This window comes from Carlito syrichta, unplaced genomic scaffold (assembly GCF_000164805.1).
Source record: "Carlito syrichta isolate Samal-C Ts95f unplaced genomic scaffold, Tarsius_syrichta-2.0.1 Scaffold302718, whole genome shotgun sequence".
Taxonomy (NCBI): domain Eukaryota; kingdom Metazoa; phylum Chordata; class Mammalia; order Primates; family Tarsiidae; genus Carlito; species Carlito syrichta.
The window spans coordinates 217,853-232,383 of NW_007246814.1; the positions used below are offsets into that span (position 1 = coordinate 217,853).

General features: G+C 52.6%; 2 protein-coding genes across 6 annotated transcripts in view; both read right to left on the reverse strand.

Moving 5' to 3' along the window:
* Positions 1–1,483, reverse strand: part of HOXB2 (homeobox B2) — a 2,223-nt gene extending 740 nt beyond the window's left edge. The window contains exons 1-2 of the mRNA XM_021711836.1: positions 1,096–1,483; positions 1–367 (exon numbers count right to left, since the gene is read on the reverse strand). The exon at positions 1–367 is cut by the window's left edge and continues 740 nt beyond it. Coding sequence (XP_021567511.1) covers positions 1–367; positions 1,096–1,483 — 755 coding nt within the window. The remainder of the gene's footprint in view (positions 368–1,095) is intronic.
* Positions 1,484–5,369: 3,886 nt separating this feature from the next.
* The window catches only part of HOXB3 (homeobox B3), a 40,724-nt gene continuing 31,562 nt past the window's right edge, over positions 5,370–14,531 (reverse strand). The window contains exons 2-4 of one of the 5 annotated variants that reach the window (XM_008057086.1): positions 12,106–12,193; positions 8,569–8,902; positions 5,370–7,731 (exon numbers count right to left, since the gene is read on the reverse strand). In XM_008057086.1, the coding sequence (XP_008055277.1) occupies positions 6,899–7,731; positions 8,569–8,797 (1,062 nt within the window). In that variant the 5' untranslated portion in view covers positions 8,798–8,902; positions 12,106–12,193 and the 3' untranslated portion in view covers positions 5,370–6,898. Of the gene's footprint in view, positions 7,732–8,568; positions 9,165–12,105; positions 12,194–14,531 lie in introns of those variants that run through there. The other 4 variants (XM_008057084.1, XM_008057083.1, XM_021711835.1 and 1 more) reach the window with 4 other exon arrangements.

The following is a 14,531-nucleotide window of genomic DNA, read 5'->3' on the forward strand; positions in this document are numbered from 1 at the left end:
GGCGCGACCTCGGACGGGTGAGAGCAGGCTTCGCGCGCCGCCCGCGAGGCGGAGGGGCCGCCTGGGCTGGCTGCGGGCTCCTCGACGGGGTCGCCGGTGTCCTCTAGGGCGCCCGGGCCGGCTGGCTCCCCGTCGGGCGGCTCTCGGTGCTGCGTCTGCCGCTTGTGCTTCATGCGCCGGTTCTGGAACCAGACTTTGACCTGCCTCTCGGTGAGGTCCAGCAAGGCCGCGATCTCGACTCGGCGCGGGCGGCACAGGTACTTGTTAAAGTGGAATTCCTTCTCCAGCTCCAGCAGCTGTGTGTTGGTGTAAGCTGTGCGCAGCCTGCGCGCCCCGCCGCCACCAGCCTCCGGTAGTCCCGGGCCATCTGCAGGGAAAACCGGTCAGGCGTCACTGCGAGATCAAGACTATCCTGTCCAGCAAAACCAGTATCTGGGCTCTGCTCCCCACCCCCGCAGCTTCCCCCCCAAAGCGGCTCGTTCTCACTGCTTTTCGGTTCTTTCCACCCCCTCCCTGGCGGACAGCCCCGGCCTGGGTCTGGGCAAAGCATTCAGAGCCGCCCACGGGCCACGCGGGGGGCGGGGATCGACTTCTCTTCTTGCCAGAACCTGAGTCTCCCCCCAAATCCTCCCAGGGCACCCCTCAATTCGGAACTTTCTACCTCAACCCGGAAGGAGGATTCTTAAAGATTCTTCTTCACCCCTCTTCCTCCTTAGCCCTCAATTCTTCCTCTTCTTCTAGGGTTGGGTTAGATTGGACCGAATCTTTCCCGGACTCCAGATTCAATCCCAGCAACAAAACACTCATTCCTCTAGAGATACGGGTGAAAACCTCAGTCGAATCCTTTTCTTCTAGCAGGGGGAAAAAGCGCTATCACTAACCAGCTTCCAAAATCTGCTGTAAAAAAAAAAAAAAAAAAAAAAAGGCTGGCAGCGGCCAGGCCTGAACCCCAGCGGGATATTCTGCTTGCCCATCCCAGAAATGAACGGGGCATGAACCCCAACAGGCTCGTCACCTTTTAAAAAAATCTCCCCCCTCTCTCTTTCTCCCCCTCTTCCAGCTACCCCTCGCCCCACCCCCACCGCGCTTACCGACCTGCAGGCGATCCGACCCCGGAGGCCGGCACCGAGGAGGCGGCCGGGGAAGGAGACGTGGCGGATTGGCTGGGTTTCTTGGCGGATTTCTTCTCTTTCATCCAGGGGAACTCGGGGGCTGGGGGGGCAGCGGGGAGAGGCGGCGGTGGCGGCGGCAGAGCAGGCCCATCTTCGGCTCGCTTTTGGCTCCCGGGTCTCTGAAGGGTGGAGGCGCCGGGCTGGAGGCTGGGGAAGGTTTGCTCGAAAGGAGGAGGAGGAGGAATTAATGTCGACTCCTTGATTGATGAAGTTTGAAATGTCTCCAAGACAGCAGGGAAGGAAGTCAGACACTCGGCGAGCGATGGCTGGCTGTTTATAAACCCAATCTCCCTCTCAAATTCAAAATTCATGGCTTTCAATGGTGGGGGAGGGGGCCTGCTGGGGGGGCGTCAGGAGGGAGGATCGGAAGGGACCCCCCCTCCTGCCCCCCCCCAGGTTTATGTAATGGAGCGATTTTGGGAGGGGAGATTTCGGTCTCTCTCTTTTTAAAAAATTTGGGCCTTTATAATTGTATATTGCTGATAAATACAAGCGTATGGGGACTCTCTCTATTAAACCCAGGACTCCGGCGAAATTGCAGGGAATTCGTGGTCACGGGACCGGCCTCGGCCAATCGCTCGTCTGGGCCTGGTGGAAAACAGAGAGCATTATTTGCTTTAATTGATTCAAAAACTCCAGAGGACCTCGGCTTGGACACCAAGAACCTCCATTCCTACATCAGTGCCTCACACTCTCTCTCTCCCCAATGCCTCCCTTCCTCCAGAAAAGCTGGAAGATCCTTTCTCGTCTTCTACAGAGGATGGTCAGTTGCAGGAACCTGGGAAACAAGAGAATCTAAGGGAGAAACACTCTTTTCCAAATATTTTTAATAGAGAAAATGAATCCTTTCTTTACATGGCCAGGGCATCCTCTCCCCCACCTCACTCCCCAAGAAAAGATGAGCTGAGGATCTCCATTTTGGAGGAAGGGGGAACAGAAAGTGGCTTTCACCCTTGGAAAAAGGTCAGTGTTAAGGTACAAATAAGAGACTTACAGTCATCAGCACCACTATCCCCATCTCAGTCCCCCCAAAGCAACAGTTACATCTGGAAAATAGACCAGCCCTCACTCCCAGACTTCACAGAGGAATGAGATAGACAGTGAAACCTGGGTTCTCTACTCTGGCCAGTGTTTGCAGCACAGCCCCTGTTCCTTATGTTCCTCTGCCTTCTTCTCTTAGGGGCCTCCACAATCCTCTATGACACCTCTCCTCCCCCTAAGCCTCAACTTTGTGTCCACATCTCTATCCAAAGGCATGAACAAGAACCAAGGTAGCCACTGGTTTTAGTTAGAGCACTCTCAAAGCTCAGGTCAATGTATGTGTGTATATGGGTGGAGGGAGCTTTTCCCCCTAGAGACCTTCCCTCCCATTTTTGCCATTGTGCTAGTTAAAAAAAAAAAAAAATCTCTGACAGAGAATTCCCTGATGAAGATGGAGGGGATGGAAATAATGACCACTGAGATGATATTTTATTTCTGGCTCCTGGGAGAAAATGTTTTTTAAAATTTATTTTATTTTGAGGGGACTGAGATAGTCTGAACTTTGGAGTGTTGTGATTTACTAGAGGGAGGAGATACAGACTCAGAGCCCCAAGCAATTGGTGGGAAACTAGGCCTCAAAGCAGAAAATGAAAAGTCGATCTGGGGAAGATTTTTAAATAAGTGGGTCAGAGGGACAGAGAGGAGATGAGGCGATCAATCTTAGCCCCCTGACAGCTCCCTCCGATTGCATCAAAGAATTTGGCTCTTTGGGAAAGCACAGGGAACAGTCGAAATTTCACATCCCTTAAAAAGCAGGGGGGGAGTTGGGGGGACGCAAAAGAGAAAGGTGATTCTGGGAGAGCTGGGGAACAGATGGGAAATGGGGACAGAGGGAAAGCGCTAAGTTGGGTGGAAAGTTTGCCTGGCGAACTCCCACGGCTCTCGCTTCCCCTCCCCCTCCTGGCTCTCTGCTGCCCAGCCTGGAGGAGAAGGCTGGTTAGCAGAGAAATGGCAACTCAGCCGGGAGCTGGAACTAGAAACTTTCTGTCAATGTAACATCCTCGTGGCGTGGGTGGCGGTGAGTATTTAAAAAGAAGGGCTGAGAAATCTGAGTAGAAGGGGTAGGGGTGGAGGAGAACAAGAAAGAGAAAGGGCAGTTGGAGGTGGGGGCTGCAGGGACTGGGGGAAGCAGGCTCTGGGGGGCTCAGAACAGAGCTGCTTTGGCCTGGGCAGACTGACCAGAGTTGGTTGTGTGCAACTCGCCTTCAAAGAAAATTTCTGCCATTTGGAGGTGTGGAGGAGTGCCGCATGGGAGAATCCAAATGGTAGCTATCTGGAGGTTGTGCAGGGAGGCCTGGGAGAGGGTTTTCCCTCTGGCCACCCCCTTAAGCACCTCTGGAAAGTGTAGCAACAGCCTCTCCAAACTGACTGTAGGATCCGGAACGTAGCAACTCAGCCGAGACTGTCCCTGCAGGAAATATGGCTCTCTCTAACCCTCGCTGACAGATTTTACAACCAGATTAGTGAACAGCGGAAAACTTGGGTGTTAAAAGGGCCAAGAGAGCCCTCCTTCCCAGAGGCATCAGTACCCCGCCCCCCTGTAGTGCTGTGAATCTTACAGCACAGATATTTTGCCCATGCCTTTGGCTGTTTTCGCTGAGCGCCTGGAATCTCCCAGAGAGAAGGGTAGGGAACGCCAAGCCAAGCCGGCTCTTATTTTTCTTCTTTGCAATTTCAGTTTCAAGCCAAAGCTCTGTTTTTTCAAACTCAAGCTAAATTCTCTCTCTTGGCCTGCCTCTCCACTGGTAGATAAATAAGCAATCCAACCCACCCACCCTGAGAGCCAAACATGGCGCTTCATCTGGTTACATCATTCAGAAAATTTATTCAGGGAAGAAGAGAGAGGGAAAGAAAGAAAGAAAGAAAAACCCTTGAGCGTTATTTGATCCCAATCAAACTTTGCACGCTCTTATGCCTTTAAATTATAGCCTGATCCAATGCTAAATTGCTTACTGCTTGGATGAGTTGAGTCCGGTTAAAATCCTACTTGGTGGTGGGGGTGGGGAGGGCGTAGAATTCAGGTTGCTTTTTTATTGTTATTTATTGTTGCATAAAGACTATAATTACTAACCTTGGACTGCCAGGATGCAACATAAAAATGAAAATCAGCCCTCGCTTTAAGGCTGAGGGCCTGGAACGTTCTCACCAATATCCCCCCACCCAGCCCCCAACACCACCACCAAATATATGCTCCTAATTAAGCAATGCGGGCGCATCACTTACAATTAGAATTATGCAACTCTTCAGCAAGCAGCCATCGCTTCTCTTTCAACGAATTAGCTCCATATTTCAGCTGCCCTGTCTCCTCGCTCTTATCGGCTCCAGCGACTCGGCGGTGACATTTCATCTTTGACAGACCCTCTCTCTATCCTCGCTCCAATGTGATAAAACTTTTATGGAACCACGACTAAGAAATGAAGTTTTCCCAAGGATGGTGGAAACAGAGCCGCACATTAGCCTGGGGACCATTTTATTTATGCTCGGATCCAACAGCTTCTCCCACCCTCCTCTCCCCTTTCTCTGGCAGGGGCAATCAAACGCGCCTCCTCTCCCTCCACCCTGAGTTTTATTTAGTGATTTAATTTCACGTTAGTGTTAAAGTTTGACCTGAGAAGTCTAGGCCTCAAATTTTTTTTTTTTTTAGATTAATCATTTTCCTTTGTTTTCATTTTAGACCCAATGGTGGTTGGGCTTCGGGTCACGTGACGACTTCTTTGTAGCTCCGGAAGAGGATTGTGAAGTTTAGGTTGCATGGAAGAAACAGTAATCACCAGATTTTTTTTGTTGGCTGGTGGGGGGGGGATGTGTGTGCAGAGGTTGTGGCCAAAGGATCGAGCAGACAAAAGGTGAATGAATGAGAAAAACTGAAAGGCAAAGGGGCCAAAACGGAAAGACCTTCAGAGAGCACCCCAGAGTCTCTTGGTCTCTCAACTTATTACTTAAACCTTAGCTAAAGAAGTTGGCAGAATATTCCAGGTTCGTATGAGTGAGGAAACAGTATTTAAACATAAGACACATCAAGGGGGAGCCAGGAACCTGAGCAGTGGACAGAAAGGCCAGGGAAAGGTCTTTAATGTCCTGGTCCTTCTTCCCTTGGGGGAAATTTGGCAGTCAGCAGCCTTGCTTTGCTCTCTAAATTGGACCACCAGGACAAGATAAAATTGATAACAGAAAGTTTATTCAAGAATTGTTTGACAGACAACCCTTTTAGGTAAGGAAAAAAGTAACTACAGAAGAACAAAGAAAGTTCCAAGAGGGAATCAACTCTAATTCTACAAATTCAGGACTATACAGTGACGATTAGGAGCTGAGTTCATGCCTTTTAGAACTAATTACAATTGCTCATAAGTACGAGTTTAACATAAATCTACAGCTCTTTTCTAGAGTACAATAATAACTAAAATAGCTGGTTTTACATGACAGGAAACACAACGTCCTTTATAACAAGTAAATACTAAAAAAGTACAATTTTTTCCTTTTTTTCCCTCATATAAATACATAATGTAGGGGGATAAATAATACAAAAAAGAAAATATTTTAACAGGCTATAACCAATAAATATATATGAAAATGTTCACTAGAACACACACTTTTTTGAGCGATGCTGAACTTCTGCAGGCCCAGACATCTCTCACAGTTGTTTTTATATGCATTAAAATGTAAACTCTAAGTGCAACAAAAGTGTCCTGTCAGAAGATTGAGCAGAGCACACAGGCCCAGCTGCAGCCCCTGCCTGGGACAGACAGTTTGTTCAAATATACCCTGTTTTCACGTTAAGTCAAGAGAGCAACAGAAGAAAAGAAAAGAGTAGAACCTCGCGTCACCAACTGCTTTCTGTGGAGAGAGGGGGATGGACCTGGGGCTGAGATGAAGGCAGCAGAATGGGCAAACCCTCGGTCCTGACAGCTTGCCTGTCCTAGCCTCCTAACTTTTCTGTAAAAGAAAATATATATATATTTATAATATAGGCAGCTCTGACTTTCAGGATCTCTCACCATCCCTGAGCCCTCTAAATACTGTAATTGATGGGGTTGGGGGTACAGCTATGAATGTCCTAGAGCAGAAAATCATGGGGCTTTGAAATGGAGGGGGCACCCAGCTAAACCTCACATAGATGGGAACAAACTTGAGGTTTCAGGGAGGTGGGAGGGGAACGCGCTTTGTGCCCTTGGGTTTGAAATGTGTCTTATTTCTTTAAAGGAGAAATTGAGAGGGAAAAAAAAAAATCAAGATTTGGGGGAATTACCCACAGAGATGGAAGGTAAGTCGTAAGTCGGTTGGTTGGTGATGGCCTAGCCATCTCGTCTGTTTTTTTAAAATGTGCTTCTCTGCCTTGTTTTCCTAACTCCCTAACTTGTCTTCCTCCATCCCACTCCCGAGTGTGGAATTCCAACTTGGTAGTGCTGGAGCCCTGGGGCTGATGGGATCATCTCCAATCTGCTGTGGATTCCTTTCCCTTGGGTTGGCAGGCAGATGGAACCAGGGATGGAGGACTTAAAAGCAACCTCTCAGGCCAGGGGGAGGGGAAGGAGCTGCAGGCCCGTCCTGCCCTGGAAGCCCGGCTACTACCTCCCTGGGTCCTCTTTCAGACCTCCTGGCAGCCTCCCCAGAAGCTCCACAGTCCACCTCTCCCTCCCCACCCTCGACCCCGCCCTTGACCTCGCCCCTTCGCCCGCCCTTTCCCATCACAGGTGTGTTAATTTGGGCGCTTCTTGGATTCTACCCTGAGGAGGAGGCGCGTGGTGAGAGGAGAGGTCTGTGTAGGTGGGGTGGGGGTCGCAGGGTCCGTGGTGCTGGCTGGGGGCCATAGGGGGCGCCCCATTATAGTCCAGGTTCCCGGAGGGGTGGTGGGAAAGGTGGTTGAGGCCGTAGAGGGAGGGCCCGGCAGGGGGCGGCAGCGGATCCGCGTAGCCGCCCCCGCCCACGTACACCGGGCTGCCCTGCATCGTGGGCGTCCCGTAGGCGCCCCCGTTGGCTTGCAGGACGTGGGGCTCGTAATCGGGCGCCGGGGTGGGGGGGTACTTCTGCGGGGCGCCGCAGCCTTTGAGAGGGGGCTGGTAGTTGGAGGGCAGCGCGTAGGCATTCTGGTGGGCTTTGCCGAAGGCGGGCGGGGACGGGCTGTCGTAGCTGGGGGTCATGGAGTGCAAGGCGTTCATGAAGCCGGCCGTGGACTGCATGGGCTGCGGGGGGCTGCCGGCGGGAGAGGGACCCCCCGACGACGAGGCCAGCCCCTTGGCCTTCTGGTCCTTCTTGTACTTCATGCGCCGGTTCTGGAACCAGATCTTGATCTGCCGCTCGCTGAGGTTCAGCAGGTTGGCCATCTCCACGCGGCGAGGCCGGCACAGGTAGCGGTTGAAGTGGAACTCCTTCTCCAGCTCCACCAGCTGCGCGCTCGTGTACGCCGTCCTCGCCCGCTTGGACGCCGCCGACCCCGGGGGGCTCTTGTCCCCTCCCCCGCCGCCGCCCGCGCCGCCGCCCCCACTGCCACCTCCGCCGCCGCCGCCGCCGCAGCCCTCTGCTGGATCCGAGGGGGAGGGGTGGGAAGGGGAGAAAATGAAATAAAAGATAATTACTGAACACGCCGAAATTGAATGCATCGTTTCTTAATAAATCCAGGCCTGGACTCGGAGCACCCGCCGCCCTCCCCTTCGCGTCCCCGCCTCCTCCTCACTCCCTCCCCCCCCACCGCCCGTCGCATTAGCGGACACTCTATAATAGTGGCATTTATTAAGAGACCTGTTCTCCTTTCGCTGCCCCAGCTTATGAAAATTTGATCATGTCACGCAGACAGAGCCGCATGGCCATTTATTTAGGGCTAGGTTTTCACGTGCGCGCCTTCCCCCCCTGTCCCCAATTCCAGGTCTGGGAAGCCATCCCCCCCCCCCACACCTCCAGTCCTGTGGACGGAGTGGGTGACAGAAGAGAACCCTTGGGGGAATCTGGACATTCGTGGGCAGGACCCCGAAGTGTGGCCCGAAGAGGCTGCCGTGCCTGTAGGCCGGGACCCCGGAGCGATTGTGATTAATACCCATAGTAATCATACTTAATAATAATCAGTCCTTGACGACTCTGCTTACTCCCGGCAGCGCCTCTTGGCTCTGCGGCCTTGGGAAGTGCTCTGAGGCGGAGCACCCCGCCTTCTGGGGCTTTCAGAAGTTCGGGTGGAGGGGGGCTGGAGGGAGAGGGTGTTGATGGGGTCAGGGGTCATCGGGGGTGGGGGTACCGAAAATGTGCCGCCGACACCTAAGATCGTTCCCAGGCCGCCTCGTGGGCGCCTAGGGGCTGGGTGCTAGAATAACAGTGACATTCCAGGCCCGGACAAAAGCTGACGACAAGGAAGGCAGAGAGCTGGTACCTGTGCCGGGGGAGCTGTTTTTCAGCTTGGACGTTTGCCTCGACTCTTTCATCCAGGGGAATATCTGTTTGGTGAGGGTGGAGTTGGAGCCGGGGCCGCACTTTGGGGGACCGCTTTTGCTGGGCCCGCCCCCATTACTGTTGCTGCTAGTGGTACTGGTGGGTGCGGCGCTGGGCGGGGGTGAGCCGGGCGGGGCGGGCAGGGGCTCGGGGGCCAGGCCGGGCCTCATGCAGCTGCCGTTGAGCTCCTTGCTCTTGGCATGCGGGGCGGCGTTGCCCAGGGACTGCAGCGAGCACGCTGAGCGCTGGTAGTCGCCCTCCAGGTGCGTGGCGGCCTGAAATGGGGGTTGGGGGGGGCCGTCGTAGCCGAAGCCATTGCTGCCAGGGTACGAGTAGCCTCCGAAGAGCGCAGCCGCGGTGTTGTCGTAGTAGGTGGCTTTCTGCATCGCTGGGCGAGGCCCGGGCAGTGGGTGGCAACTTGCAAGGGCCTGATACCCTCAGGATCGGACATTGGCACCCCTGGGGGTCACGTGACACGCTGGACCCCCCCCTCCCCTTTCTGCCCCCCTCCTCCCGGGTCTGTTCCAAGCGGCTGACCTGCGGGGCGAGAGGAGACACAAGGGGGAGAAGAGGACTGGGGCTCGAATCCATCTTAGGAACTGAAAAGGGTACTGACATCAATAGGGATTTTTCTTCTCCCTTCCCCAGCATCTCCAGGGCAGATGCCGAGGCCATGTCCCTGACTTGAAATGAATTTTTCTTATTTCCAAGCTTTAATTTGAAAGAAAAAAGTCCACCAGTTTTCATTTCCACTTAAAAAATGAGGACGACACTCCTTTGGGGACTGCTTAGGTACAGAATTCTACTACTGCAAGGGCTATTGCTTCTCTCCTGCCTGTGCACTAGCTCCTGACCTCTCCTACTCCCTCTCCTTACCTCTCCCCACCCCCAACTCTGGGATAGGGTGGCTCAAGGGAGGGGGCACTAGGAAACTCCAAAATAAAAGTGTCATCAACATCCTCCTCCGAGCTGAGAGGCCTCTATGGCTCCAGCCTTTGCTTCCCTCCATGGCATCTCTTGCCGAAGCAAAGCCTAGCCTGGAGGAAAGCCAATCCTGAGAAAGACAAGAAGGAGAAGCGAGTTTAGCAGGAAACCTTCTCCTGTGAGGTGTTGTCTCCCTAGGAAGACAACAACAGCCTGACCTAGAAACTTCCTGGGGATTTTTAACCTCCAGAGCCAGCTGGATCAAGCCTCATCAGTCGGTAGCTTTGCTGCAGGTACCACCACCTCCAGTCTGTGTCTTTGCTCAGTCAAGCCTGGGACCCGGCAGCCAGTGGCCCTGTGGGGCCCCCAAATGGAGCAGGACTGATTTCCCAGGCCAAGCCAGTTGGTGCTGTGACCATTTGGCACACGACTCTCCTCCCACCTCTCCCCATTTTTTCATCAGATTTAATTTTTCCCACCCTTTCCTTCAGTCTGTTTTCTTCGGTTTCTCCAAAAGAAAAAAACTGTGTAACTGCTGGACTTTTCTACTGAGACGGGAAAAGTGCTTTCTAAAAGAGAAAATTATTACTGAGGAAAAAAATATCAACAAAGCAATTTAAACAGTATTATTCCCTGGGTTGGAAAAGGAGGGTGCCCCTGTTGACTGAGGTTCCCTGAGGCAAAAAAAAAAAGAAAAAAAAGAAAAATTTACTGTTTTCATACAGCTTTTTAAAAGTGTGCTGGGCAAATAAAGATTCAAGCTATTGCAGAATTTTGTGTATTTGTTCTGAAACTTCTGTCTGCATTTTTTCCCTCTGTCTCTCCCAACCCTTCACCACCACTTTTCGCCAAACCTCTGTACTGACACTCTCTTCTGACATGTGCCTTTGGAAAACTTAAATCTCGTTCAACCCAGCTGGCCAACTCCAACGAAAACTAAAAATGAGAAAATAAAATAAAAGGAGTTCAGGTGAAGGAAGTCCCTCCCACACATAAATCCCCTTGTAATGGCACAGATTTATACTCAAAAGGGAGCCGGTGTAGCCCTGAGTTCCGATTGGTTTCTGAAAATACACATGGGTCTGCAAAGCAGCAGGTCCTTCCAGGGAGAACCGGAGTTCAATTGACCAGGCTGACCCAATCCCTTTATTATTATGACCATTAGCCTCTGATGATTTAACCAAAATTAGCTTCCGAGCAGCGCTGGATGAAGGGAGAATTAATTAACAGGCATCAGTTGAATTTGTTATTAATAGATAGCAAAGAGAATGAAATAAAAACGTTAGAGGGGGTTGGCTGGCTGGGCCCTGGCTTTATTTAGTCTAAATGATTGTTACAGCAATAATGATGATGATGATGATGATCATGATCGTAATAATAATAAAACAATAATTTGACTAGACGCCTGGGGCCGAAATTCCTGTCGCTCCCCGCTGCAATAAACCCCAAACCGTCGCGGGAGGGAGGCCAGGCGAGTGTGGGAAGCGAAGGAGCCAGGGACGCGACAGGAAAGAATGGAGACTCCACCAGCGGTGAGACAGGGCCGGGAAGGTTTGTGCACCGGGGTAGCCTCGGGCTGCTGCCGCGGGGCTTGTCTTGGCCGCTGCTGCGGCTGTGGCTGGCGACGAGCTACCAGCCGCTTATGCTGGCCCAAGAAGGCGAAGAGAAAACGATCAGGACACCAAAACAGCCATCGGCGGCGGGTTCCGAACACCCCGGGCCGGCTGAAGGCCGAGCCCGCGGGCAGCAGCAAGTTTGGGCGCTGGAGGTAACCGAATTAAAAGGCGCCTTAGCAACTCCGCTTCGGGACTTTGCTCAGCAGGGCTCCGGGCTGGAGGGTGCCGAGGCCTGACTGATGGGACAAGAGGAAGAGGGAAGGGTGCCGAGAGCATCCGAGATCTGGGACCCAGGACAAGAGGGGGTGGGGAACAGCTCTACCAAGCCAAACATATCTATTTCCCTTGCCTCCATGTTGGAAAAATTCAGGCTCCATATGGCTCCTCGGGAGGGAGGGAGGGAGACGGTGGCTGCCGGCTTTCCCCCAGGGCCTCGCCGGAGAAGGGAGGTGAGCCCCCCACAAGAACCCCACCTTGCCAGGCACACCCTGGGGAGAGCCAGGGAGAGTAACAATAGCTGGGGAAGCCCAGGGAGAGAGGATAGGCCATCTTCCAGGACTTAAAAAAAATTAATGGAGGGAAGAAAAATAAAAGAACCAGAAAGGAAGAAAGAGAAAGGTTAGTCTCTTCTTAGCAGCCGGGGCAAAATTCAGTCCTGGATCTGGCTGCTGAAAGAAAGCAGAGGAGAACAGAGGAGAGATGCAGGAAGAGAGAGGGAGAGAGGGAGAGAGAGAGAGAGAGAGAGAGAGAGAGAGGGAGAGAGGGAGAGAGGGAGAGAGGGAGGGAGGAGGGAGGGAGAGAGAGAGAGTCGCTGCGTGGAAGGAAGCTTAAAGCTTGTGAACTCTTCTTGAACCGAGATTGGAGTCATATGGGCCATAAATCATTGAGACATACTCTCCGCCATTCACAAACTGATAGCCTATTTCAGTCCAGCTTACCTTAGCCACCGACCAGGGGAGAACAGGCAGACATAATATATATTCACATCGAGCCCCAGCGCGAGCGGCAGGCGAGAAATCTCCCCTCCTTGAAGGCAAAGGAAAAAAAGACCACTGTTTAAAGCTGCGTCGCCCCCCCCCCCAAAGCCACCCCGGCTGGGGAGCCCGAGGGGCAGACCGGCCAGAGGAGCCGCGCGGCGTCCGCTTCAATTCACTCGGCTTAGGAGCGGGGGTGCGCAGGAGGGAGGGGTTGGGGGAGCGGGGAAAAAAATAGAAGAAGCCCGAAAGGTGCCGGGGCGGCTCGCTGAGAATCCAGCTCCAGGCTCCAGCGCGGCCAAGCCGCCACAGTGTGGTTGCCCTATAAGACTGGTACGCCCTACTCTCCGTAACAATGGCCTCTGCTTTTGCACAGGGAGAAAAAAAACCACACAGACACACACACACACACACTCACTCACACACAAGCTCACACCCCCCCCCCACCTCTCCCCCTTTAGCAAGCTTAGATGCCTGATAACGAGCAAAGGTGATGGTGGTGATGGAGGAGGGGGGACATTTTTAATACCCCCCTACAAAAAGAATGAGAAGGAAAGAAAGTAGAGGATTTTTTTCGGGTTTTTTTTTTTAAAGAACAGGTAAATTTTTAAATTGAGATTGGAGGTGGGGAGGAAGAGGAGAGCAAAGGCAAGGAAGGCCAGTGGAGTTCACAGCTGCCCCCACACCCCACTAGTAAACCAATATGCTAATTTGAGAAGTAGCTTTTGGAGGCCAGCCAAAGGCAGGCCTCGTCCTGGGGTGGGGGTGCTGGGTGCTCCTCTGCACTCCTTCGCAGTTGGAACACCAGGACATTTTTTTTTTTTTTTCAAAGTAGTTTCACTCCTCTGGGACTAGTGGCTGGGTCTCCTGCCCTGGCTCTCTGGCTCCCTCCTTCTGAGACTCCAGCCTCCGCTTCTTCCCTCCACTACACTCTGTTCCTTCTCTCCTTGCAAACCCCCCCCCCACACACACACACAAATCTCCAGGCCCGGTCTCTAGCCGAGGGAAAAGGAAAGTCCAGACCTTTTTTTTCTTAAGCACCCCCTCCCTTTTTTTTGAGAACAGACAACAAGCGGTGAGTGATGATTTAAAAAACCCAGAACATCTTGCAGGGGGAGGGGGGCTGAGAAAAGGAGGGTGACAAAAGGAGGACCCGGTGTTTAGCCTGAGCTACAGACTGGCTGGCAGTAGAGGGGCTGTAGGAACTTCACGGAGAAGTTTCTGTTAAGATTTTCACCTCCGGATGGACAGAAGGGGCTAAAGAGGTGATAAGGACATTTGTACTTCTAAGAAGATGAGAGGATGGCTTCATTTAAATGCACGGGCAGAAAAGACCAGAGGATGGCTATTATTATTACTCAGAACAAACCTGTTTGTTACTCTCCGCTCTGCAAGATTTATGACTTTTTGGCACAAGTGAGGAAGGCCACAAAAGCTGAAGTTTTCTTAGGGAGTGTTTGAGCAGGGCAGGAAAAGGCAAGGAGGAGGCCCTGTAGGAGGAAGAAGGAGCCAAGAATGTAGGTGTCTGCAGATTTGGGACGGGGGTGGGGAAGAGTCATTCCCGGGGGAGGAAAAAGACAAAAAGAGCACCAGGGCAATTCCCAAAGCAGGAGTTTTTGTAACTTGGGCTAACTGCTGACTCGGAGCTTGGGGGATAAAATAGAGGGCAGTCTGTTTTCTCCAAAGACAGTTTGGAAAACTGGTTCTCTTAACTTCATGTAGACACAGCCAGCCACTGCCCTGTGATTTCCAGGTTAGAATACTTGGCTTTTGCCTTCTCCCATCTGGACGCACTAGGAGAGGCGATGGGACTGGGGAAAAAGAAGGTGAGAGATGATTTCCAGCTATTGTCTTCCCTCCCGGAGAGGATGGCTGTGTCTGGCAAAGCTTCCCTCACACCCTCTCACTCCCCACTCACAGGGTCTGCTTTGGGAAGAGAAAGGCAGTGGTCCCTGGCCTCTGGCCTCCACTTCTTCTAGGTAAGGCTAAGCCAGGTCAGGTGAGTTGGAGCAGCTGGTTTCCTGGGGCCTCGTTAAACGGGAACCTGCGGCCTTACTGCCCTCCAGCAGCAGGAGCCACCAGCAGAGCCTCGGGCTGTGAGATGCTGAGGACCCCTCCTCCTGCCTGGAGAGTTGGTGGCTGGGGGAGGTGCAAGGGAAGATGAGGAGGAAGGGTGGGAGCCATTTTTGTGTTTTTTAATAGTATCGAGTAAAGAAATTGTCCAGGCCAGGCCCAGAGGTGGGACTCAACTGACTACGTGGCTGCAAGGAGTCTGTCCTGAGAGCTCTCCAGCCTGGTTAGAGACCTACAGGGTTAGACTCCATGTAACTTTGAGCCTCGTTAGTGGGGACTCTGGCCAGGGAGGCTTCCAGAGGTGAAAAGGAATCAAC